General features: G+C 36.5%; 1 protein-coding gene across 5 annotated transcripts in view; it reads left to right on the top strand.

Moving 5' to 3' along the window:
• Positions 1-19,906, top strand: part of LOC129766399 (protein FAM107B) — a 205,480-nt gene extending 185,574 nt beyond the window's left edge. For 2 of the 5 annotated variants that reach the window (XM_055766930.1, XM_055766925.1), the window contains 3 exons: positions 3,356-3,504; positions 3,977-4,280; positions 18,075-19,906. In XM_055766930.1, coding sequence (XP_055622905.1) covers positions 3,441-3,504; positions 3,977-4,280; positions 18,075-18,360 — 654 coding nt within the window. In that variant the 5' untranslated portion in view covers positions 3,356-3,440 and the 3' untranslated portion in view covers positions 18,361-19,906. Of the gene's footprint in view, positions 1-3,355; positions 3,505-3,764; positions 3,889-3,976; positions 4,281-18,074 lie in introns of those variants that run through there. The other 3 variants (XM_055766938.1, XM_055766935.1, XM_055766941.1) reach the window with 2 other exon arrangements.
• Positions 19,907-24,572: the final 4,666 nt, after the last annotated feature.

Genomic DNA, 24,572 nt, shown 5'->3' with positions numbered 1-24,572 from the left:
TCGCACGACCAAACAACATGCTCGATGTCGTGATAACCTTGACCACAGACGCAGAGATTGTTGCTGGCAAGATTGAAACGAAAGAGAAGCGCATCTAACGAACAGTGATTGGACATGAGTCGGGAGAAGGTGCGAATAAAGTCCCGACTCAAGTCTAGACTTTTGAACCACGGTTTGAGGCTAACCTTAGGGATAATCGAGTGAAACCACCGGCCCAATTCATCTTCGTTCCATTTGCGTTGCCAGTTAGCGATGATATTTTTACGGATTAAAGAATAAAATTCATTGAAGGCGATTTGACGCTGATAAATGTCGCCTTCAATCGCACCTACCTTTGCTAATGAGTCAGCCCTCTCATTACCCGGAATTGAGCAATGAGAAGGGACCCAGACAAAGGTAATGACTTAACAGCGTCTGGATAAAGCACTCAAAATTTATCGTATTCTCTCAAGGAAGTACGGCGAGTGCTTTTCCGGCCTCACTGAACGGATAGCTTCGACAGAGCTAAGAAAATCCGTTACAATGTAATAGTGTTCAACAGGTCGTAAGGCGACGCTGTCCAGCGCCCAGTATATCGCTGCCAATTCAGCAATATATACTGAGCAAGGATTCTGAAGACTGTGGGAGGTGCTAAAAATTTCGTTGAACACTCCAAATCCTGTGGACTCATTCATAGAGGACCCATCAGTAAAGTACATATTATCACAATTGATACCCCCATACTTTGAATCGAAGATCGTTGGAGCGATCCTCGATCGTTGATAATCTGAATATCCATGGATATCCTGCTTCATGGACAGATCAAAATGTACAGAGGAATTGATGTAGTCAGAAAAACAAACACGGTTGGGAATATACGAAGAAGGATCAACCTGCATGGTGATGAATTCATGATATGAACTCATGGATCCAGAGTGAAAATTTAACTCGATCAGCTGCTCAAAATTTCCGATCACCAATGGGTTCATGACCTTACACCGGATGAAGAGATAATAATTTGAAGCGATCTTTTAGTGGGAGTACGCCTGCCAAAACCTCGAGACTCATGGTATGCGTTGAGGGCATACATCCCAACGCAATACGGAGACAAAGATACTGAATTCGCTCGAGTTTAATGAGGTGTGTTTTGGCAGCTGATTGAAAACAGAAACTGCCATACTCCATCACTGAGAGAATTGTTGTTCGATACAACATTATAAGATCTTCGTTTTTTTTTATTGTGTTTTTTATAGTTTTCAAGGTCTCGGGACCAAAGGTGCTATATTTTTTTATATTTTTGCTGGAAAGAATTTTTGAGAATTTTTCACATAACATATGTCGAAACCAGGGAGGCGTTTTTTTCGTTTTTAAGTTATGATTTTTAAAAGATAACCGATGGTCCGAAAAATCATTTTTCCCCATTTTTTCCACTACAAAAAATCATAACTTTTGATCTACTCGACCGATTCAAATGATCAACATATCAAATGAAAGCCAATGAGCTAGTCTTGTTTGAAAAAATATTACACTCTGAATTAAAATGGATTTTGTTTTCGTAATTATTGATTATATTTGTTTTTTATAGCTTACATCGTTTCGGGACCAAGGGCGCCATATTTTTTCATATTTTTTACTGAAAGCTGAGGTTTTTTCACATGATATATCCAAATACCAGAGAGGTGTTATTTTTCGTTTTTATGTTATGATTTTTCAAAGTTAACATGTTATCAGTTTTCGTTCAATATTTCTATGCGGCTAGACTGGATGTATGTGACTATAATCCAACAAATTGACAAATGTGTTATTTTTTCAAAAAATTCTAGCTAGTAGGTTTTAATTTGATATATCGATCATCTGAATCGGTCCAGTACTTCAAAAGTAATAAATTTATAGAAAAAGTCATTTTTTGGGAAAAAAGGGAAAAATGATTTTTCGGACCATCGGTTAACTTTGAAAAATCATAACTCAAAAACGAAAAAAACGCCTTCCTGGTTTCGACATATGTTATGTGAAAAATTCTCAGCTTTCCAGAAAAAATATCAAAAAATATAGCACCTTTGGTCCTGAGACCATGAAAACTATAAAAAGCAAATACAATCAATAATAACGAAAACATAATTCAAATTTTCTGTAACTGTAGTATTTTTCCAAGAAAGGCCAGCTATTTGGCTTTAATTTGATATGTCGAACATCTAAATTGGTCCAGTGGTTCGAAAGTTATGAATTTTTGGAAAAAGTCATTTTTGGCCAAAATGCGAAAAAATGGATTTTACGAATCACCCTAGAATAGAAATGGTCCCCTTTACAAAAAAAAATATCGGTTTGGCATGGAATGGCTGAATGCTTAGTTGAGAATTCTTTAGCCAAATAACACGCCCTGAATGTATTCCGAGGGACAAGCTCTTGAATACGCGTGACCACAGTGCAAGTCGGAGGAAATTTCTTCGACAATAAATCCCCCGGCCAGAACGGGAATCGATCCCGAACACCCGGCATGATAATGTGAGACGCTAACCGCTCGGCCACGGGTGCACGGGTGCACGCACTAAAATCATATCGACATTATAAAGAAGTTCCCTTTCATTAGATCCACTCACTGTCTGGTGAGAAGAAGAAAAACAAATACAAAGACAATTCGAAAAATACTTATTCAGTGCTTCGGCTTTCCTACATTTCAAGCTTCAGAATAGCTTAATGGACACTTCGAACTTGGAACTTATCTTGAAGAATTTATCAGTTTATTTTGTAGGTGAATAGCTTAGGTTTTCCATTTGATCTAAATTCGATCAAGCATTCAATTTCTTCTGTCACGAAAGAAAAAAAAACCTAAAGATCGAAACTCCTATATCCAATTCATCGCACAGACGTCCGCTTGTGATTGATCTGGGCTGTGCGGTAATCCAAACCACCAGTAATGGGTTAATACAAACGAACAAAAGAGGAGGCACTTTTTCCGCGAACTTCATAATGGTAAATTATAAAGCAATGCCAGACATCAGGGGATCGGGCAACGTGGCGGCCGGTGGGTCGAACGAACGTGATTAAGTATAGCGAATTTTGGAGGCCCCCCTCCCCGGTTCTCTCTGGTACCGTGGCCCAACCGTCTGCCCTCCAGTCTGGCGTTTGCTCGGTTTGGAAGGAAAGTGGAACCAATTCATGCAATAATCTGACTTTTATTGTATCTTCCCGCTCTCTACCCACTCTCTACAGCGCTATAGGTAAATAACATACTCACTGATTATTACACAACTTTTCTTTTTTTTTTGGTTTTTCTACGTGTATCACATTATGAAGCTCCCGAATGGCAACATGATAATCTATATTAAGCACTTTACTTTTTCTCTCGTTTTGTCAACAAATTGCGCCCAACCAAAAGCGGTAACTGGTACTGTTATTGTTTTCGATTAAATGGCCGTTTGGCGTGAATGGTGTGAATAACAGTTGTGGAATTATACTCGAACATGTACCGACCGCAGCTAAAACCAACCGAAAACATACGGGAAAAAATGAAACTTTTCGAGCAAGGTTTGAATGAAGTATCATAATAATTAGCTTGCTAACTAGAGGTAGATTATCATGAACAAATTCGATTTTACTCGAGTCCATCTCTACCCTTCGGTTTAGTAAGTCAGCTATCAGCACCTCATCGATGATCGTTAAAAATAATTCTCCTCTCATAATCACGTTTCGCTTACAAGCAGTTGAAAAAAATACTTACTAATAGCTTAGAATATCATGGCGCGAAAAGCGCCAATCGGCACTCACGTTTTTATCAACCACATCGCTTGTGGTCAGACAGTTGGTGCTCTCTGTCCGACCGAATACGGTTGTGTTTCGTTGTTCGCTCCTTATCGCTACATATATCTGCTCGACAAGTAGCTCTCCCTCTCCGCTCGCCCCATATTTAGAGTAACACTCATCCAGCGAAAACAACTTGACAAGGTGTGATCTAATCAATGTTTGTTTGTTTATTTGCTTCGCCCTGCCGCTCGAACAGATGCCAACCTGGAGTGCGTTGGCCAGCGGAGAAGATTCTCGGACACAGTGAGCGCGGAGGAGGCCGTCTCGGAAAGCGGCGACAGCTCGTTTTCAAAGGATTCTTATCACCAAACCATCAGCTCGGCAACGTACCAGCTGGGACCCGAAACGGATAGAATGATGCCACCGATTAACCACGCAGCAGCATCTGGGGCCATGACCGATGCCCAGGGGCTTATCGTGCCCAAAAAGATCACCAACCCCTGCCTGGAGTCAATGGACCGACAGAACCTGCACCGGGAACTGATGTTCAACCAGAAAATGTGAGTATCAGCAGCGCAAACATTATTAACGGAAAATTCACATCTGATAGATATTTCGACGATGTTGGTTCAATTAATATTGTTTATGGATCAAATAACCCTATTGAGAAATGCCATACATTTTTTTTGCATAAATATATATTTATTCCATCCTAAATCTAAGCAAAAATAGCATTACAAAATAATGCTTCTTTAGTATGATTGTTTTTTTTATTATTTTGAATGGTACATATATTGATTTTTGACGTAGGACTACGTCTTTCATTTCTGTACCGGAGAGTAAGTTCAAAGTTTCGGAAACGAGAGCGTGACTTGGAGTGCAAGGTTTCAAATGTTAATAACTCTTTGGCGGCTGAACGAAGTGGTATGAAAATCACTTCATTCGAAGGATACAATGTCAAAGCTTTATATGATTAACGGGTGTTAAATAAAAAATGAGATTTTTTTCAACCACATATATAAAAAATGATTAATTTATTTTTTTTTCATCGATTTCAGTATTTTTTATTAATAACATAATGTATTTTCTTCAAAAAAATGTCAGTGAATGTTTGAGTAAGGGCCGTGGTCTGTTGTTCGACGCAACTTTGTCGCGATGCTCTCATAAGAACGTTGTACGGCACTTACGTCCATTTTCCGGATACAATTCCGGATTCTTGTAGTCAGTTGCTTCGTGTCCTTGGCCCTCCAATTGTTTTTATACACTAGGGCACTGAGCCAAAGAAATCGTTTATTGGGCGGCACTGGGGCAAGTTTGTTGGGTTACGATCTTTCGGCACGAACGGTATCTTTTTCTCCTCAAGATACGCCAGCGTCTTCTTGGCGTAATGGGAAGACGCCTTGTCCGGCCAGAAGACGTACTTCCCATCCGCGTGATGCTCGTTTAGGAACGGCAGCAGGATTTTATCGAGGCACTCTTCTCGATAGATTTGTTGGTTGATTGCCAGACCGCTCGGCTTAAACCAAGGCTTTGAAATGCCCCGGTCGGAAATGGCGATGTATAACATAACCTTTTTTTCAAACTTGTGCTTGAACTTGTATTTTACTTCAGGCGGTGTGGATGACTTGTCGCTGGAGTAGTAATTATCATTTCCTGGAATATGCGTTTTGGACAGCGGAAAATAGCTTTCGTCGTCCAGAACGAAAGACGTCCCGCGGTATTTTTTGGTCATCCACCGACACTGTGATTTAACCATCTCAATCTGCTCCTCCGTGTACTCCGGCGACCTCGTCTTCTTCCTGCAGACGATTCCTTCCATCTTGAGGGTCCGATGGATCAATACGTGGGAGCAGCCATATTTCCGACCGGCGTCACGCAGGCTGGTTGCATCCTTGTTGTCAAACAGCTTCTTTAACGATGTCTTCCTCTGCTTCGTCATTATCGTCACCGGACGACCACTTCCGACCTTCCGCTCTACGTTCAGGGAACCCAGGACACGATATACCGTACTGACAGGTACATTTTCTTCCTTAAATAGTGCCACCGTGAACTTTTTTCCTTGCTGGAAATGCGTTTCGTAGAACCGTACAATGCGTTCGCGGAGCACGTGCTGTTTCGACGCCATCTTTGCTTTGACTAAATTCAAACTGGCAAAACCAAACACGCCTACTGTTTCTAGGGAGCCCAAAGAGCAATTTTCTTGGAGAAAGAAAATTTTAGGCTCTTTATTTGAATTACTGAAAGGTATTGAAAAAATTCTCATTTTTTATTTAACACCCGTTACTTATTGTTACTTATTGACTGGAAAAATTGTTTCAATAGCCTGAAAAATGTTTTGAAAACAGAGTATTGAAATCACACAAATCTGTGTTTAAGCTGGCGCCCACTCGGAAATATACCAAAGAAACCATATTGTTCGATGAAATCAAAAGTTTTAATCAGGTGCCGAAAATATTCCCGTTCATGACATTCAAATACGGCGAATTTCCGCCGGCCTTGTATTGATAACTTACTGCTCAAGCGAGAGTCAATAAATATGAAACAACACTATCAATGAACACCAGTGGAATGAACATCATTTTCATTTGCATCTTGATTTTCGTCATGATATTCGTAACGTCGAAATTGAAGATCATTGCGTGTTAGTGAAAATCCAAGCATAAAATTCAATGTCAACCAATTGAGAGTGAATGTATAGTATAACTATGTATCGCTATGTTTTATGAATCTATTCCCGATATGGCATACACCCCCAAATATTAGGCTGTCAAAAAAGTCCTGCGGTATTTTTTTAAATTTTCATTTGTTCATAAAATTAGTAAAAAAATCATCTGTTTTAAGTCAAATATGCGCTGTTTTGTTCGATGACTTGTTCCCAACGAGATGCCAACTTCATAATACCCCTGTTATAGAAGCTCGCTTCCTTATTGGCAAAAAAACTCGGATAGCCAATTTTCACAGGCCTCTTTTGTGGATAACTTCTGACTACCTAGCTCGTTCGCCATGGACAAAAACAGGTGGTAGTCACTTGGTGCAAGGTCCGGACTATACGGCGGATGCAAAAGAACCTCCCATCCGAGCTCCCGGAGCTTCTGGAGCGTCACCAAAGAAGTGTGTGGCCTGGCGTTGTCCTGATGGAAGACAATGCGGCCTCTGTTTATCAAAGATGGCCCCTTCTTCATGAGTGCTACCTTCAAGCGGTCTAGTTGTTGGCAGTACAGGTCCGAATTGAGCGTTTGGCCATAGGAAAGCAGCTCATAATAGATTATTCCTTGACAATCCCACCAAACACACAGCAGAACCTTCCTGGCCGTTAATGAGGGCTTGGCCACCGCCTGAGCCGCTTCAGCGGGCTTCGACCACGACCGTTTGCGCTTCACGTTGTCGTAAGTGACCCACTTTTCATCGCCAGTCACCATCCGCTTCAGAAACGGGTCGATTTTGTTGCGATTCAGCAGCGATTCACATGCGTCGATACGGTCAAAGAAGTTTTTTTGCGTCACCGTGTGTGGCACCCATACATCGAGCTTCTTTGTGAATCCAAGCTTCTTCAAATGGTTAATAACGGTTTGATGACTTATCCCCAGCTCTTGGCCGATGCTACGGCTGCTACTTTCTCGGCTAATTCAGCGATTTTGTCGCAATTTTCGACGACAGGCCTTCCGGAGCATGGCGCATCTTCGACGACCTCTACACCAGAACGAAAACGTTGAAACCATCGTTGTGCAGTGGAAATGGAAACTGTATCGGGTCCATAAACTGCACAAATTTTATTGGCAGCTTGAGATGCATTTTTGCCTTTGTCATAGTAGTACTGTAAAATATGTCGGATTTTCCCTTTATTTTGCTCCATATTTGCGACACTATAACTCACGAACGACTTAACCAAACAAAACACTGTCAAGGACTACATTATAGCGCGCAAAAATACCTTTCCAACAAGCTATAGTATGACTCTATACAATGAATACAACTAGAACTACGCGCTTACAACGACACCTCGCGGAAATACCGCAGGACTTTTTTGACAGCCTAATATATGGGCAACATCTGTGACCATAATGGACGAGCGGAAAACACACATAATCATGCTTTGATTTCCGGTTTTAAGATACTGGCTCTAAATGACCAGCGATGACAGAAAACCCCTACGATATGGGTATTGGATGAAAGCGCTTCAAGAGCAGAAGTCGAATATCGTATTCCGATGCCATTTTGGGAAAGAAGATGGTGGCTTCCGGTTCATTGAAAACGGCCGTGGAAGACCGAAAATGGAGATAGTGAAGTGGAGTTACACAAATAAAGTGTTAGAAACTAAGATCGTGTTAGAACGAAATGGCGGTGATAAAAGAGCATAGAAAGCGGAAACGGACCGTACCTCTCACGCTGAAGGTCACTAGTTCAATTCTTACTCCCGACATTCTTCCAAAAATGGAAGTGACGAACCAGCCGAAAAGTATTGAAAGTCACTATAATACAGTATAAAAAAAGAAAAAGAAACGGAAACGGAACGATCAACGCCTTTCAGCGCTAAACGTCGCTTAACCGCTCAACACCGCACAGCGGTCAACGCTCAACGAAAACTAATGTTGCCTTTTCCGGATTCCTGGTCCTTTCTTTGTTTTCTAAATATGGATATCAAACACGTTTTCAACAAAAATTCACTGCAAGGGATAAAGACCAACCAGTGTTTGGATTTTGATCAATATCGAATGATACACAATGTGTCATGAAGGTAACCTATCACGAACATATAACCAAATAGAAGTGGATCATTCAGATACTTGTATGGATGACAATAATCACTTGTGTTACACTAAATGATTAAGGTGAAGGTCAATGGCGCTAATTTTAAGCTAGCCACAATGGCGCTCATTTCTTTCATCTCCCTCCCTCACCCCTCGCCCGAAAATCAATAATTTTGCGAAATAGTGTGAAGAAAATGATCGTTTTCGCACATTTCCCATCATGTAATATCAACCAAACTCTAATCGATTACTCACAAGTTATTAAATTTCCATCTGCTGGTGCAATGTATAGTGAAAAACGTCGGAAAACTCGAGCTAGTGCTCTGAAAGTTAAATTTTCATTTTTCAATCTTCGGCAATAGTTTTGTTTGTATTGGTGAAAGCATCGTTTTTTTCAATACTGATGCGAGTCAACATCATTGAAACAGCTAGAAAAAACCACTCAATAAAATGTTATTCCTGAGTCATAGCGTTTCATGTCATAAAAACCAATAGAATAGAATTGTGTTGATATCAATACAATTATTATTTTTACGTTTAATGGGTCTATAATGTAAGTTTTAGCAACTTTAACATTGGGTAAGAAAATTGTATTGCAGAGCTCGAAACACTGCCACGGCTGCCTATGCTTTCAAAAACAGTAAACGGAAAAGTATTACTTTCAATCAAAATGCCTCGGCCAACGAAGCGAAGGGTTAAGGCTCTCCAACGTGAATATGTGAAAACAATACGATCAACGAAGGAAAATATTAAGGAATTATCAACATCGAGTTACTATGCGGAAGAACTTGTTAATACCAAAAGAGCCCCAATTCGCATGTGTTATAAATTTGCTCATGTTACGCTCGCGTAACATCAGAATTTTACTTCATATGAAAATGCACCTTCTATATATTTATATTTGCAATTGTTCATCGGAACATATCGTCCCTACATTTTACTTTAGTATTGAATTGTTATTTTCTTTTTTCAAATGTATTCAAAGACTCGTGTCAATGTAGCGCCACACAGTCTGATAAGTGAATTGAATATTTACATGTGCTTTGCTCTTCTCTCACAAACACTATTACCCCATTTTTGCACGTGGTTTTACCTATACTACTACAATGGCTAGCTTCCACCTTCACCTTAAACCAAGAGAGAAACGAAGACTGTTGATTGCATATCCGAACTGTACCAAACATCGCACACTATTTCCGAAGCCTGCATACAAGTTTGAACCACATATATCGTCCCGTTCTGCACGGACAAGTGCAAAGCAATACATGATACAAGAAAAATTACGTCATCATTCGGTCACCATTTTCGGAAAGCAACGAATGGGAAAAGAGATAAAACGAGAGAGTTTTTGTTTCTCACTGGAGCGGTGTTGCTAGTAAAACTATGCGGTGTACAGTGAAACCTGTTTTTGTACGGTTTTTTCTTGTGCGATTTTTTTTTGTGCGATTTTTTTTCTGTGCGGTGTATGAAAAGAAGCATATTTGACGAAGTTATCGTCCATTTAGTTTTTTTCGATGGTTATGCATTTCAGTGCGAAAAAAGCATATTTGCGTCTCAATTATCCACTTCTGAAATCATTCTTCTCCTCCCATCAAATGCTCTAAGTTTTTCTAAGTTTTTGCATGACATGATTTCTAACAGCAACATGTTTCGACATGCAACTTAAAGCATAAAACAGCCACGCGCAACCGAAAAGGCAAAGTGTCCCATCGCAAAACAAGTAAACATAAGGAAATTGAACGGTGAACGGCGTGAATTTGAGTTATTTTCCTGGGGGAAACTTTTTTTATGCGGTCTCTATCTACCGCACAAAAAAAGGTTTTTTTCAAAATGTGTACCGAACACGATTTTTTAACGCTACTGGTGAAGTTTTGCACGATTTTCCCTATCCCTATCCCCCGCACAAAAAAGGTTTGCCTAGATATGAATATTAAGACGCGTCCACATTACACCAATCGGCCTTGGCCGCCCGAAAGCCAACTAAATGTGAACGTACCGCCCGGGCTTGCCGACGTGCCGAAACCCGAATCGAATCAAAACGAAATAAGTGGGTCCGGTTCGAGAATGTCGAACCAAAACAAAACGAAGTAAATTAGCGTTGACGACATTGTGCTTCGTGTGTTCGTGACGGCTTCGTGCATCCAATGGGACATCGGCTTCGTGCACCCGATGGGGTGTCCACATTACATATCGAACCGAATATGCCGCCTGGTACTGGCCGATCGGCATCATTCGGCATAATGTGGACGCGCCTTTAGTGTGGCAGCGAAAATGGTCATGTCAAATTTCAAAAACCTACCATGTACATTTTGTTTATTGGCCCAAAAAAATATCTGTGCAAAGTTTCAGCTCGATCGGACATGATTTAGGGGTGCCTCAAAGCGCTCAAAGTTTTGATTTTTTGATCCTGGGAAATAGGGGAACCCCAATTTTGGATCCTGGGAGTAAAGGAAATCGGGGTTTTCGAAAAAAAAAATTTGATGCCAAATGTCTTAAAATGGCATGAAACGTCGAGATCTAGTGTCATCTCGAAATTTTTTTTGTCAAAAATCGGAACTCTGAGATTTAGTTTTCTTTTCGGCATGCGATACGAAAAATGGATTTGCGCCACTCTCCCTTAAGTCCGATTGAGCTGAAATTTGGTATAGGGTGTTTTTTCGAGGTGGTGAACATTTTGTATAGGGTAACTTTTTGAAAATTTAGGGTCGATTTTTTCCCATACATTCATTGGCACCCTAATATACAGTCATACCTCGATATAAAGCAACCTCGATATAACGTAACTTTTTAAGATGTCTTAGAATTAAAAATAAACAATACAGAAATAGTTTTTGGAGTATAAATTATTTCGAATAAATGTTTCTAGTAAGTTTTATAAGTACCGTAAAATGGGGTAGCATTGGTCTTTTTCTCAATTTTTTGTGAATATGTCCTATCTAAACCGTATAGTATAATGTTTTATATTTTCAAAACGTGTATTGCCCTAGTTGACACGGAAAGAAATGAAGCCCACATTTTTTTAAACATTTAATCTTCTTAAAATAAATGTTACACGTCCAGTTTTCATTTTGGATCTCAACATGGATAACGGAGTTATTCAATAAAGTTGAATTAATTTAATTCTGGAAACTACCGACGCATATCTATACATGGTTGAATTTGTACTTAATGGACATTTCACAAACGTAAACAATGACGCCGATCAGTACATTTAGCTGATTGAAACATTTCAGAAAATATGTTAATCGATTCGTGTTACTTTTACCTGAATTTATCTCATTATTTTTTAATATTAAGAAACTTGTGGAAAAGCAATGTACGGATTGTTTTGTATTACAGTCCACGACAATTTCCCTTATGAAATACGCATGCCTTCAACCTGATATTCTTGAACGGTCTTTCCACTTGGTATTATTATGGCATTTTTTGAACTTTTAGCATAGCTTCGAACATGTTTCGACAACAAAATCCAGAAGAATTTCCATTTAGAAATAAACTAAGTCAAACATAGAAACTATGAAATATCCGGCCAAACTAATATCCGTTTCATCACTAATTGATACGAATTTCACTTCAGTTTTTTTCAGATCATTTCCTCTATTTAAAAGTGACCGTTAGTATACGGAAATTATCTTAAATAGGCATAAGAAAGGTTTATAAATACTACTGGGTGATAGAAAATTTGTTTTTGTGCATTTTTGAGTAACCATGAACAGTTTTGCATCAATCAAAGAACATTTGTTTTTGCTACATAACGTAACGAGAAAAAAAATAAAGTTGCCTTATATCGAGATATAACTGTAAATAAAAATGGATCGCCGAATGTGTTGATGAGAGCAAAACTCGAGGAAGGAATTGTTCGATTTTGGGCTGTCTTTATTCCATCATATTTTCTGTGTCTAATATTTATTCCATGTAACGGAGAAACTTGTTATTTGCAAGTGGTTGAAAAATCTTGAGCGAGAATTCTCGCGTAACTTTTGAGAAGGTCCTATGTAACATTCACATAAACTCGAGAAAAACGAAGGAGACCGGAACATTGATCCGCGAATTGTTTCAAAAGGAATCGATCTTTATCACTACTTTTACCACTAGCAGCCAATAATAACTATGAAAAACCAATCGTAACTGTTGTAATGTGATTTTAGTTTGAAATTGAAGCCTCCGAGCGAAAAATGTTACATAGGATGTTTTGACAGACCGCTTTGCACATTGGACAAATTACGTTGCATGATGTAAATTTGAAAATAACTACTGAACAACGATCCAAATACTTGCACTTTGTGCTAAAAGCAGATCATTATTGTTGTTACTCGTTGAATTGCACTAAAAACTGTTTCTACACCCGAAAATAACAAAAACTCAAAGTGGCCGAAGTGCGACTTCGTGTTGTTTTGATTGCTTTGTTACTTCGGACGTATCGAGCGTCAGAGGAAAGTGGCGTCCGAAGTAACCGAAGTGGTCCGAAGTCGAGTGGTTTAAATTCGAATCTGTACATTGGAGATTTTTTGTATCACAGCAACTCCAAATGAAATCGTCCTAAAAATGCAGATTTTAAAAACTTGTATTTTTGATTCCAATGAAAGTGTGTATTCCGTTTGGGCTGAGGAAATATGAGTTTTCCACAGTAATTGGGATTTTTTTACTCAAGCGTACCTTTTGAAAAGGGCGTATCGATTTTAGTAAGAGAAATCTTTGATAATTTATATCTCGAAAACTATGAGTCGTACCGAAATAGTGTCTTAGAAAGAGTTATAGAGTATTGATGGTTGAATATGAAAAAAATGTACACTGAGAAAAAAATAGTACTCTTTTTTTTATTTACAAAATAAAAATTCAATTTGCAGTATCCAAAATACATATTTTTTTTTTTCATACCAAATAGAAGTCATGTAGAAAATTCAAAAAATGGACCCAAGATGGTAAAACTATTTTTGACGAACTTTGTGGAACATCGAATTTTTAGGAATCTTCGAAACTTCGAGGTTTTGTATGTTAGCAGCCATTTTTAATCACGAATTATGAATCCTGATGTTATTCAAAACAAAAACGGTTATTGTCAATCTCCTTCTAAATGCAACCTTTCTCGAGATATTAAATAAATATTTCTAATTTATTGTTTTTTTATAGTGAATAATCCCTTTTAATATGTTTGTCGTGTTATACCGTCATGTTCATGAAATTTTATGAATTTGCTTATAATTTCCAACATCTTTTCCGAATACATCATTATGGTTCATTTTTTGACTCAAGTGTAACTTTTGAAAAGGTAGTATCGATTTTAGTAAGAGAAATCTTTGATAATTTATATCTCAAAAAATATGAGCCGTACCGAAATAGTGTGTTAGAAACAGTTATAGAGTATTGTTTGCTTAATTTGAAAAAAAAATATACACTGAGAAGAAAAATTAGTACTCTTTTTTTTATTTACAAAATAAAATTTAAATTTGCGATATCCAAAAATATGTATTTTTTATATTTTTTTCAATTTTTTCATATAAAATAGAAGTCATGTAGAAAATTTAAAAAATGGGCCCAAGATGGTAAAACTATTTTTGACGAAATTTGTGGAACATCGAATTTTTAGGAATTTTCGAAACTTCGAATTTTTGTATGTTAGCAATCATTTTTAGCCACAAATTATGAATCCTAATGTGATTTAAAACATTTATTATCAATCACCTTCTAAATGTAGCCATTCTCGAGATATTTAAAAAAATATTTGTAATTTATTGTCTTTTTAATAGTAAATAGGCCCTTTAAATATGTTTGTCGTGTTATACCATTTTCATGAGACTTTATGAATTCGCTTATAATTTCGAACAATTTTTCCAAATACATCGTTATGATAAAGACATATGTTTAGGAGTTACGTTACGAAACATTCGAAGACATGTGGATTAATACAAAACGTAGCGAAACTAAAAATTTTTTTTTGTCTTAATACAAACTTCAATCAATCAAAAAAATTGTTGGAAATTATAAAAAAAATCATAAAATTCCATGAACATGACGGTATAACACGACAAACATATTAAAAGAGATTATTTACTATAAAAAAGATTATAAATTAGAAATATTTTTTTAAATATCTCGAGAATGGTTGCATTTAGAAGGAGATTGATAATAACCTTATTTGTTTTAAATCACATCAGAATTCATAATTTCTGGCTAAGAATGATTGCTAACATACAAAAATTCGAAGTTTCGAAAATTCCTAAAAATTCGATGTTCCACAAATTTCGTCAAAAATAGTTTTACCATCTTGGGCCCATTTTTTAAATTTTCTACATGACTTCTGTTTTATATGAACAAATTGAAAAAAATATTTAAAAAAAACATTTTTTGATATCGCCAATTAAAATTTTATTTTGTAAATAAAAAAAAAGAGTACTAATTTTTCTTCTCAGTGTATATTTTTTTCAAATTAAACCAACAATACTCTATAACTCTTTCTAACACACTATTTCGGTATGACTCATATTTTTTGAGATATAAATTATCAAAGATTTCTCTTACTCAAATCGATACGCCCTTTTAAAAAGTTACGCTTGAGTCAAAAAATTAACCATGATGATGTATTTGGAAAAGTTGTTGGAAATTATAAGCAAATTCATAAAATTCCATGAACATGACGGTATAACACGACAAACATATTAAAAAAGATTATTTACTATAAAAAAGACAATAAATTAGAAATATTTTTTTAAATATTTCGAGAATGGCTAGATTCAAAAGGAGATTGATAATGACCTTTTTTGTTTTAAATAACATCAGGATTCATAATTTGTGGCTAAAAATAATTGTTAACATACAAAAATTCGAAGTTTCGAAAATTCCTAAAAATTCGATGTTCCACAAATTTCGTCAAAAATAGTTTTACCATCTTGGGCCCATTTTTTAAATTTTCTACATGACTTCTGTTTTATATGAACAAATTGAAAAAAATATTTTAAAAAAACATTTTTTGATATCGCAAATTAAAATTTTATTTTGTAAATAAAAAAAAAGAGTACTAATTTTTCTTCTCAGTGTATATTTTTTTCAAATTAAACCAACAATACTCTATAACTCTTTCTAACACACTATTTCGGTATGACTCATATTTTTTGAGATATAAATTATCAAAGATTTCTCTTACTCAAATCGATACGCCCTTTTAAAAAGTTACGCTTGAGTCAAAAAATTAACCATGATGATGTATTTGGAAAAGTTGTTGGAAATTATAAGCAAATTCATAAAATTCCATGAACATGACGGTATAACACGACAAACATATTAAAAAAGATTATTTACTATAAAAAAGACAATAAATTAGAAATATTTTTTTAAATATTTCGAGAATGGCTAGATTCAAAAGGAGATTGATAATGACCTTTTTTGTTTTAAATAACATCAGGATTCATAATTTGTGGCTAAAAATAATTGTTAACATACAAAAATTCGAAGTTTCGAAAATTCCTAAAAATTCGATGTTCCACAAATTTCGTCAAAAATAGTTTTACCATCTTGGGCCCATTTTTTAAATTTTCTACATGACTTCTGTTTTATATGAACAAATTGAAAAAAATATTTTAAAAAAACATTTTTTGATATCGCAAATTAAAATTTTATTTTGTAAATAAAAAAAAAGAGTACTAATTTTTCTTCTCAGTGTATATTTTTTTCAAATTAAACCAACAATACTCTATAACTCTTCCTAACACACTATTTCGGTATGACTCATATTTTTTGAGATATAAATTATCAAAGATTTCTCTTACTCAAATCGATACGCCCTTTTAAAAAGTTACGCTTGAGTCAAAAAATTAACCATGATGATGTATTTGGAAAAGTTGTTGGAAATTATAAGCAAATTCATAAAATTCCATGAACATGACGGTATAACACGACAAACATATTAAAAAAGATTATTTACTATAAAAAAGACAATAAATTAGAAATATTTTTTAAAATATTTCGAGAATGGCTAGATTCAAAAGGAGATTGATAATGACCTTTTTTGTTTTAAATAACATCAGGATTCATAATTTGTGGCTAAAAATAATTGTTAACATACAAAAATTCGAAGTTTCGAAAATTCCTAAAAATTCGATGTTCCACAAAGTTCGTCAAAAATAGTTTTACCATCTTGGTCCCATTTTTTAAATTTTCTACATGACTTCTATTTTGTATGAAAAAATAAAAAAAATAAATAAAAAATATGTTTTGGATATTGCAAATTGAATTTTTATTTTGTAAATAAAAAAAGAGTACTATTTTTTTTTCTAAGTGTACATTTTTTTCATATTCAACCATCAATACTCTAAAACTCTTTCTAAGACACTATTTCGGTACGACTCATAGTTTTTGAGATATAAATTATCAAAGATTTCTCTTACTAAAATCGATACGCCCTTTTCAAAAGTTACGCTTGAGTCAAAAAAAATCCCAATCCCTGTGGAAAACTCATATTTCCTCTAACCCTAACGGAATACACACCTTCATTCGAATCAAAAATACTCAAGTTTTGTCATTTGTCGATTTCATTTGGAATTGCTTATCAGTGATAAAAATGTGAAAAGGATAGATACTTGAACGATTGTTTTCTCAATGCATTCAATGATTGAGAACTAATAGTGTGCATCCATTAACTCGATTTGTTTACATTTGTTGCTTAGGGCCTTTTCAAAAGTTACGCGAGAATTGTCTGTAAATAATCTGATATTCTAATGATGAGTTTTGGTAGAAGTACCAGGAATTTTATAGTAAAGGGTAATTTCAATGGGTCGATTAGAAGATCAATCAACGAACAATTCTGCGATTGGACCGATGAACATGCGCTTAGTAAGCAAACGTGAATGGTTGAAGGTTAGGGTGGCAGCGAAAATGGTAATGTCAAATTTCAAAAACCTACCATGTACATTTTGTTCATTGGCCCAAAAAATGATCTGTGCAAAGTTTCAGCCCGATCGGACATGATTTAGGGGTGCCTCAAAGCACTCGAAGTTTTGATTTTTTGCCCACTCAGGCCCAAAAAGTCGATATTCGGCCAAAATTTTTTTCGTGATAACACCAGATCTCGACGTTTTATGCACTTTTGAGTCATTTGGCATCGAAAAAAAATTGCATTTTTAAGTCATTTGGAAACGAAAAAAAAATCGATTTTCTAAATTTCCTTTAAGATTTTCCCTTGGAAGATTTTCGAGGATCAAAAAATCAAAACTGTCCATGTCGAGATGAGACCAGATCTCGACGTTTTATGCACTTTTAAGTCATTTGGCATCGAAAAAAATTTCGATTTTCCAAATTTCCTTTCTCCCCCCTTGGAAGATTTTCGAGGATCAAAACATCAAAACTTTGAGCGCTTTGAGGCACCCCTAAATCATGTCCGATCGAGCTGAAACTGTGCACAGATAATTTTTTAGGCCAATAAACAAAATGTACATGGTCGGTTTTTGAAAATCGATTATGAATTTTTTCCCATACATCCATTGCCACCCTATTGAAGGTATTGATAACAAAAATAAATTTTGAGCGGGACGAAGTTTGCCGGGTCAACTAGATCATTATAAACAAATTACCTTGTGGAAAAATACTAAACATACACCCATTCTCTTCCCGCAGGGGCAAAAACGTGCTGAACCAAAAATCCGAACTCCAGCGAGCCCTCGAGAAGCAGAAGGAGCGCCAGGTACTGGCCGCGCAGAACCTCGCCAAGCAGCAGGCCCAGGAGCAATCAATCGCCAACGAACTCGGTCGGGTGATAATGCAACGAGCGGCACGTCTTGAGCAGAAGAACCTGGCGGCGGCAGCCGCTGGCAACCAGCAGGACCAGGCCGATTCCATCAATCCGGAGTATCTGAATGCCCGTGCGAAATTGCGTGCCACAACGGCGGTCTTCTCGAAATAAGTGTCAAACCTATTTCCACCTCCCTATAAGTCCCTTCCTCGCCTTGCCCCCACTCCTCAGAGCATTTGTTTTCTTTCTATTCTGCTGTCCATCAGTAGTAGCGATGTAAGATTGATTTTAGCCTGTAACATTGACGAACTCGAAGTAATTTTAGTGATAAGTTTCCCCCTCCCACTATTTTAATGTTTAAGTTTTAACACCTAGACGACCCGAGTGATAACGACACAAATGATTTCCGTTCTGCGTATGGATGCGCGTGTGGATGTGAGGAGTCTCAACGGATGTTGAATATCTGACACAGATTTTGCAATTATCTTAGATAAATGGGAGAGAGAGAAACGGATCCGGAGGTGCACAGAAACGAAGGATTTTTTCGGTTTCGGCGAGAACGGTGCTCTGCTTTTGAGATCGTAATATTTAAGGTTACGATCGGAAGAGCAGGGCCGCATGCTTTAAGTAGTTATAATGAGTTATTTTTTTATAATTCTTTTACTTTTAGATAGAATGATCTGTTGATTGGATAAATGAGAGGAAACTAGTTTACGTTCGAAAAAGAAAGAGAGAGAGAGAGAGCGGAAGGATTTCGGGGAAATAATCGAAGCAAAATTGTGATACAAAACGAAACAAAACAAACAATAACTGCAGCACTCGTTGATGGCAGAAAATTTCCCGGAGATCCTTCGCAAGTGAGCGTAGTGAAAATTTTCCAAACTAAGCCGCAAGGGAATATTAACACTAACAGATAAGCGTCAGATACCATATTCATTGTAGTGTAAGCTAAAATAACAGAACAAACTCGTAAATAAGACGGATGGAACTGCTAGCAGCACGCAATCATCATCATAATACTCAAACAATAAAATCAAACAAGAAAACATGCATGAATGTAACGGAGTTTAGTGTTACACGACATTCTCCAACCATCATATCTACCCAAACCACCTCCCATCGTAACATACAACCATCAAATCCCACATCAAAGTGTAAAAGTAGAAGTAACGCAAGTTAACAGAGAGAACCACCTTTTCCACAAAAACTGAGTAGACGATCCAGCTATGTACACACCCAAAAGACTCTTGGAACCCGACTTTGGCCTTGTTAGAAATTCGTATTTAGAGAGAAAGTAAGAACAACAGAACACTATTCATATATAGAGAACTTTTACCACACAACGCCACAACACGAACCGCCTGTCTCCCGTGTTTTTTGGAAACAACAATAACTGCAGTCAAAAGTAGGACCGTTCTGTAAGTATTTATTGGGAAACGATATTAGGTAGTACGACCAAAAAAAAAACATACAAAAAAGGAAAATTTGTAGGAGAGGAAAACATTGATGTTTGTTCACTGTTGGTAGAACGAGTTTACATAATGTACCATTAACCCACGTAGGTTTAGAGCTTATGTGGAAAGTAGTGATTGATTGATGATGATGGGTTATAAACAGAAAAAAAAACCGATGATGTGTAGTGTTGTAGCGACAGTTCTAGCGATTTTACATTCGTGCGTTAAAAGTAAAATATTATTTTAAATGAGCAATAAAATGACGCCAGCATGTTGACTTGATTACTTCGAAAGGTCCCAGGCTCAAGCCGTTTCTGCAGGCACTCTTCCTTATTCATTGTCGCGTCCTTTGTCTTGTTTGCGATGAGAACAGAGGCGAATGAACTGCAAAGTTTAAAGCCTCTTAAAAGAAAGAAAGAAAGATGAGAACTTTTGTCCACAGCTGCAAATCCCTTGCCAAATCAAGAACTTTCTGGCAAATTTATCAGCGGAAACGAATGGGGACATCTGGAAGTTACCTTATAAAATCTCACGCCTGGGAGTAGTCTAAAATCCATCTTCACGTCCGTTTCGTCACCCATCAGCATGCATCCTTCGTACTTCGTCAAAACTTTGTTGTACCACTTTCGAGTGCGTCTTTTGATCAAATTTTACTTCATCGCCCTGTTTGGTTGCTTGCAAGCACCTTTCGCAAGAGGATTCTCTAGACCAGGGGTTTTAAAACTGGTTTGGGCAAAATACCCCTTTTTTAGAATGAAGTCCTTAGACCCCCATAGCAAAATTTTTTTGAAAATCCTATCTTTAGTTTTTTTTACTGAATAATTATCAATTTGAAAACAGTGCAGTTGGTTAAATGAATAAACTTGACATTATTTTCTCACGGAGGCGATTTGGCGTAGTGGTAACATCCGCACCTCTCACGCAAAAGGCCACGAGTTCAATTCACACTTCCGACATTCTTCCAAAAAATGGAAGTAATGTGACAAACCAAACGTGTTGAAGGTGACTATAGAACTGAAAAAAAAAAATTTCTCATCATATTCAACAAAATAAATAGAGAAAAAATTTAGTAAATATGAATTGTAATAAATAATTATTAATACACATTACTCACAAACTATAAAAACATTTAAATCAATTCAAATTCAAATCAAATCACAAACCAATCTATCCACAACTACCAAAATATCAAAATAAGGTATAATATTGGCGTTCGTTGATTTTCAAACGGTTCGTTCGGTTTCGCGTTGTTTTTAAACCATAATTAGTCCTTTTTCGACAAAGTATGATGATGGAAAAACGAGAAGATGTTTTTCGGCAATGTCTCACATCGCAAGATACTGTTTTTCAATGTTTCATTATAACTAGAACATATGACAACCTTGGCTGCACTCCTGCCTCATCTGTGCTGATGATAATCTACTTTTCTTGCAATATCACCTTGGCTCCTTCCATTCCATTCCATAGGGATCAGATTTTTTGCTACTAAATGCTGTCTGTGAATCACGCAGTGAATGGCCAGTACCTTACGCAGTTGTAACTTTGAGTGAGCTGTAAAACCACGATGACGACCAACCATTGACGGTGTACCATCAGTCTCAATGTTCTTCCATGGAATAGCTTTTTCGTTAAAAAAAAAACCGATTGATTCTCCTCTGGTATCAGTCTTCATATATGTAGAAAAAATCATTTCTCGGCAAATATTTTCATCTTTAATATATCGAACAACAGAGCTTCATTGCTGGGTAATGAAGACTCGTCCAACTGGAGAGAAAATCTGTTGGTCTATTGAACGAAATTTAAATGGAATGTCCAAAAACTTTCTTGCCGCCTTAATAGTTCAACCAACGAACGAAAACAGTTCAAGATTATCTATATATATATATATATATATATATATATATATATATATATATATATATATATATATATATATATATATATATATATATATAAATGGAATTTCTGTCTGTCTGTTTGTCTGTCTGATTCTTATGAACTAAGAAACTACTGAACCGATCGACATGAAAATTGGTATGTAGGGGTTTTTGGGGCCGAGGAAGGTTTTCGTGATAGTTTGAGACCCCTTCCCCCTCTCTTAGGGGGGCTGCCACACAAATTAAACACAAATTTCTACATTACTCGGGAATTAATAAAGCAAATGAAACGAAAAGCAAATGAAACGCATATGGGGGTTTTAGGGTGCAATAAATGTTTCTATGATGGTTAGACTCTTCACCCCCCCTCTCTAAGGGGGAGCTGCCATACAAAAAAACAAAAATTTCTGCATTACTCGAGAATTAATCAAGCAAATGAAACCAAATTAGGAATATGGAGGTTTTAGGGTGCAATGAATGTTTCATACAAAAGAAACACCAATTTCAAACACATTACCTTGCACGAACCTGTTCACTTTTTTTTACTTACCGAATTTTTCATCTTCAACTTTTTGTCCTTTTTTATTTTCATCTTGTACAAACTCATCGTCTTTTTGAGTTTTTAAAATGTACAGCAATAATATTTTCTACAAAGATATTTGTCATTCTCAAGGTTGCCACGAATATTATGTATTTTACAGATTTTTCGCCCAATTTCAAATACAGAATCTGTATATACAGAATTACAGATTTTCAAAGATACATAATTTAAAGAAATTTTTTTCAAATCCAAATTTAAATGTTAAATTAATTACATTTTCTCTGTCTACCTTCTTACTAATAAACTATGTTTTCTTTGAGTTGAGTCATGAGGATATGTACCTTTATTTATAAAAATGTTGAACCATATGAAATATCATCTCACTTCTCCATTTCTGCCCAGAATGTTTGTGGGACACTTTTTGATAATTCCACATTCATCAGCGTGTGTTGAGTGAATATTCTCACTTCACAATGCAAAAAAAACATTGTTCTGAAATCGGTTGGCTTCTACAATGATGGAATCTATTTTGAAAGCTAAGAACTACGTATCGGCTCAAGGAGGAGCGTCAAGGACTAAATTGACGGAAAATTTAAGAAAAGCAAAGTTCAACAAAACCATGTATAAACATCATACAATCTATTATGAGAAAATATTTTTTATGAATTATTTTGTTGTATTGATACGACTTAAGCAAACCATAAATAAGAACAATAAATTCAAAATGAAAATAAACCTTTCTTTCCATTTTCCGTAAGTTTTTTGATGCAGATTTTTTGCTAAAAATACAGATATACCGATTCTTTCAGAAAATTTTACAGGATCGAATGCGGAAACCCTGGTCATTCTAATAACAGGGTGGTTCACGTAACACGACTTATGGAGCATCTTAAGTATTTCAAGTAAGTGTTATTTTATATGGGTCGATATTCAGACCCCGTCGACCCCCAAAATCAATTTTCGTTTCTGTTTCTGGGAAACCGAAATCGACCCCACTTTGAGAAACCCTGCTCTAGACGATAGAGTAGTGCGGGGCAAAGGTGCGCACTGGCCGTTTTGGAGCAAACGAGCATAAAATTTCGACAACAGTATATTCGTTTGAAACATTATTACACCAGCAGCTTACACATATAAACAAGATACATTTAATGAAAGTGGCAAAAAGTTAGGAGGTAAAAAGGGTTCTGCGAAGTTTTGAACTATTTTTTTCAGTTTTGGAGATGATGATTAACTTACCTAAAAAAACTGGAAAGTTCGAAACTACACTGTCAAGGAAACCTTCATTCTAAGTAGATGATTGTGCGTATTCGTTTTTGTGAAAAAGTTCAAGAGCTTTTTTTAAAAATTCGACTAGTTCAAAAATTGCTTGTGGGGCAAAGGTGCGCACCAGAGTTTTGCTCTAAAAAAAACAAAAAAAATGTTTTCATCCAAATTTGTAACGGGACTCACAAGAAGAAAACTGGTTTGAAGGAATGCACTCCAGAAATGCTCAAATGGTCCGACAGGGGCTTCGGAAGGGAGTTTCAAAGCGTCGGATTGGGGCAGACCTCGATATTTCTGAATCAGCTCTGAAGAAGAGGCTCATATCAGTGAGTGATTTATGATTTCAATCATCTTTAATTGACATTTCTACTTCTGCTGGGATGTGCCAGAGAGCACCTAGGGCTGTTCAGACAAGTATTTACGAGTGAGCAGTCTGAGCATCTGGCGAAACACTGTAGAGCACTGGGCAAAGCTTTCTATGGTATGCGTTCTGGCGTTCGATTTTGCGGATGCCAACAACCTCCAGCACGAATTTAATCAAGTTGCAAAACTGGCAGGAAGAGATTCGGATTTTAGCTTCATGAGGAACCATCGTATGTCTCTTCGAACCCCACAACAGCGCTCCTCAGAACCGAATCCAAGACGAGGAAAAACATTTTTAGGAGGTTGTGTTAAAGACATGACCGCATTGTTGACATAGAACTACGCGGTGGTTTAATTCAAGTCGCCTGTTTATAACTGCGGATTTTATTTTATAATCCAACGAAAATTTTGAAATGACCATTATACCAGTTTGGTCGCTCTGAAATGTTTTTTTTTTATTGTAGAATCATTTGATGATTCATTCTTGTACTCGCAGAACAATACTTTGCTCGAGATGAGCGCAGCTCTCATCCTTAGTGAAGAAAGTTTTGCTACTGGTAAGCAAAACCAAATCACATACAAAATGCCAGAACGAAATTTACTTTCTTGGTGACTAAATAAACGAAATAAACTCTATCTGCACGTCAACCCAAATAAATAAATAAATTATTATAACTTATTGAATAACTTGGTATTCCCCCATTTAATTTTTGGTGCACAACCTTAACACCTGCTTCGCCATAGCATCAGTTCAATGCATTGATGCAATGTCAAAGGCACCAACGAAGCCTTTATGATGACAGAAAACAAACAATGTTAACTGCTTGGAAAAAGGCTGAATATTTTCCTCAGTAAAGATTTATTACTAATACCCTAGCGTAAATA

The sequence above is a fragment of the Toxorhynchites rutilus genome, chromosome 1 (genome assembly GCF_029784135.1).
Source record: "Toxorhynchites rutilus septentrionalis strain SRP chromosome 1, ASM2978413v1, whole genome shotgun sequence".
NCBI classification, from domain to species: Eukaryota; Metazoa; Arthropoda; class Insecta; order Diptera; family Culicidae; genus Toxorhynchites; species Toxorhynchites rutilus.
This window is presented reverse-complemented; position numbering and strand designations above follow the sequence as displayed.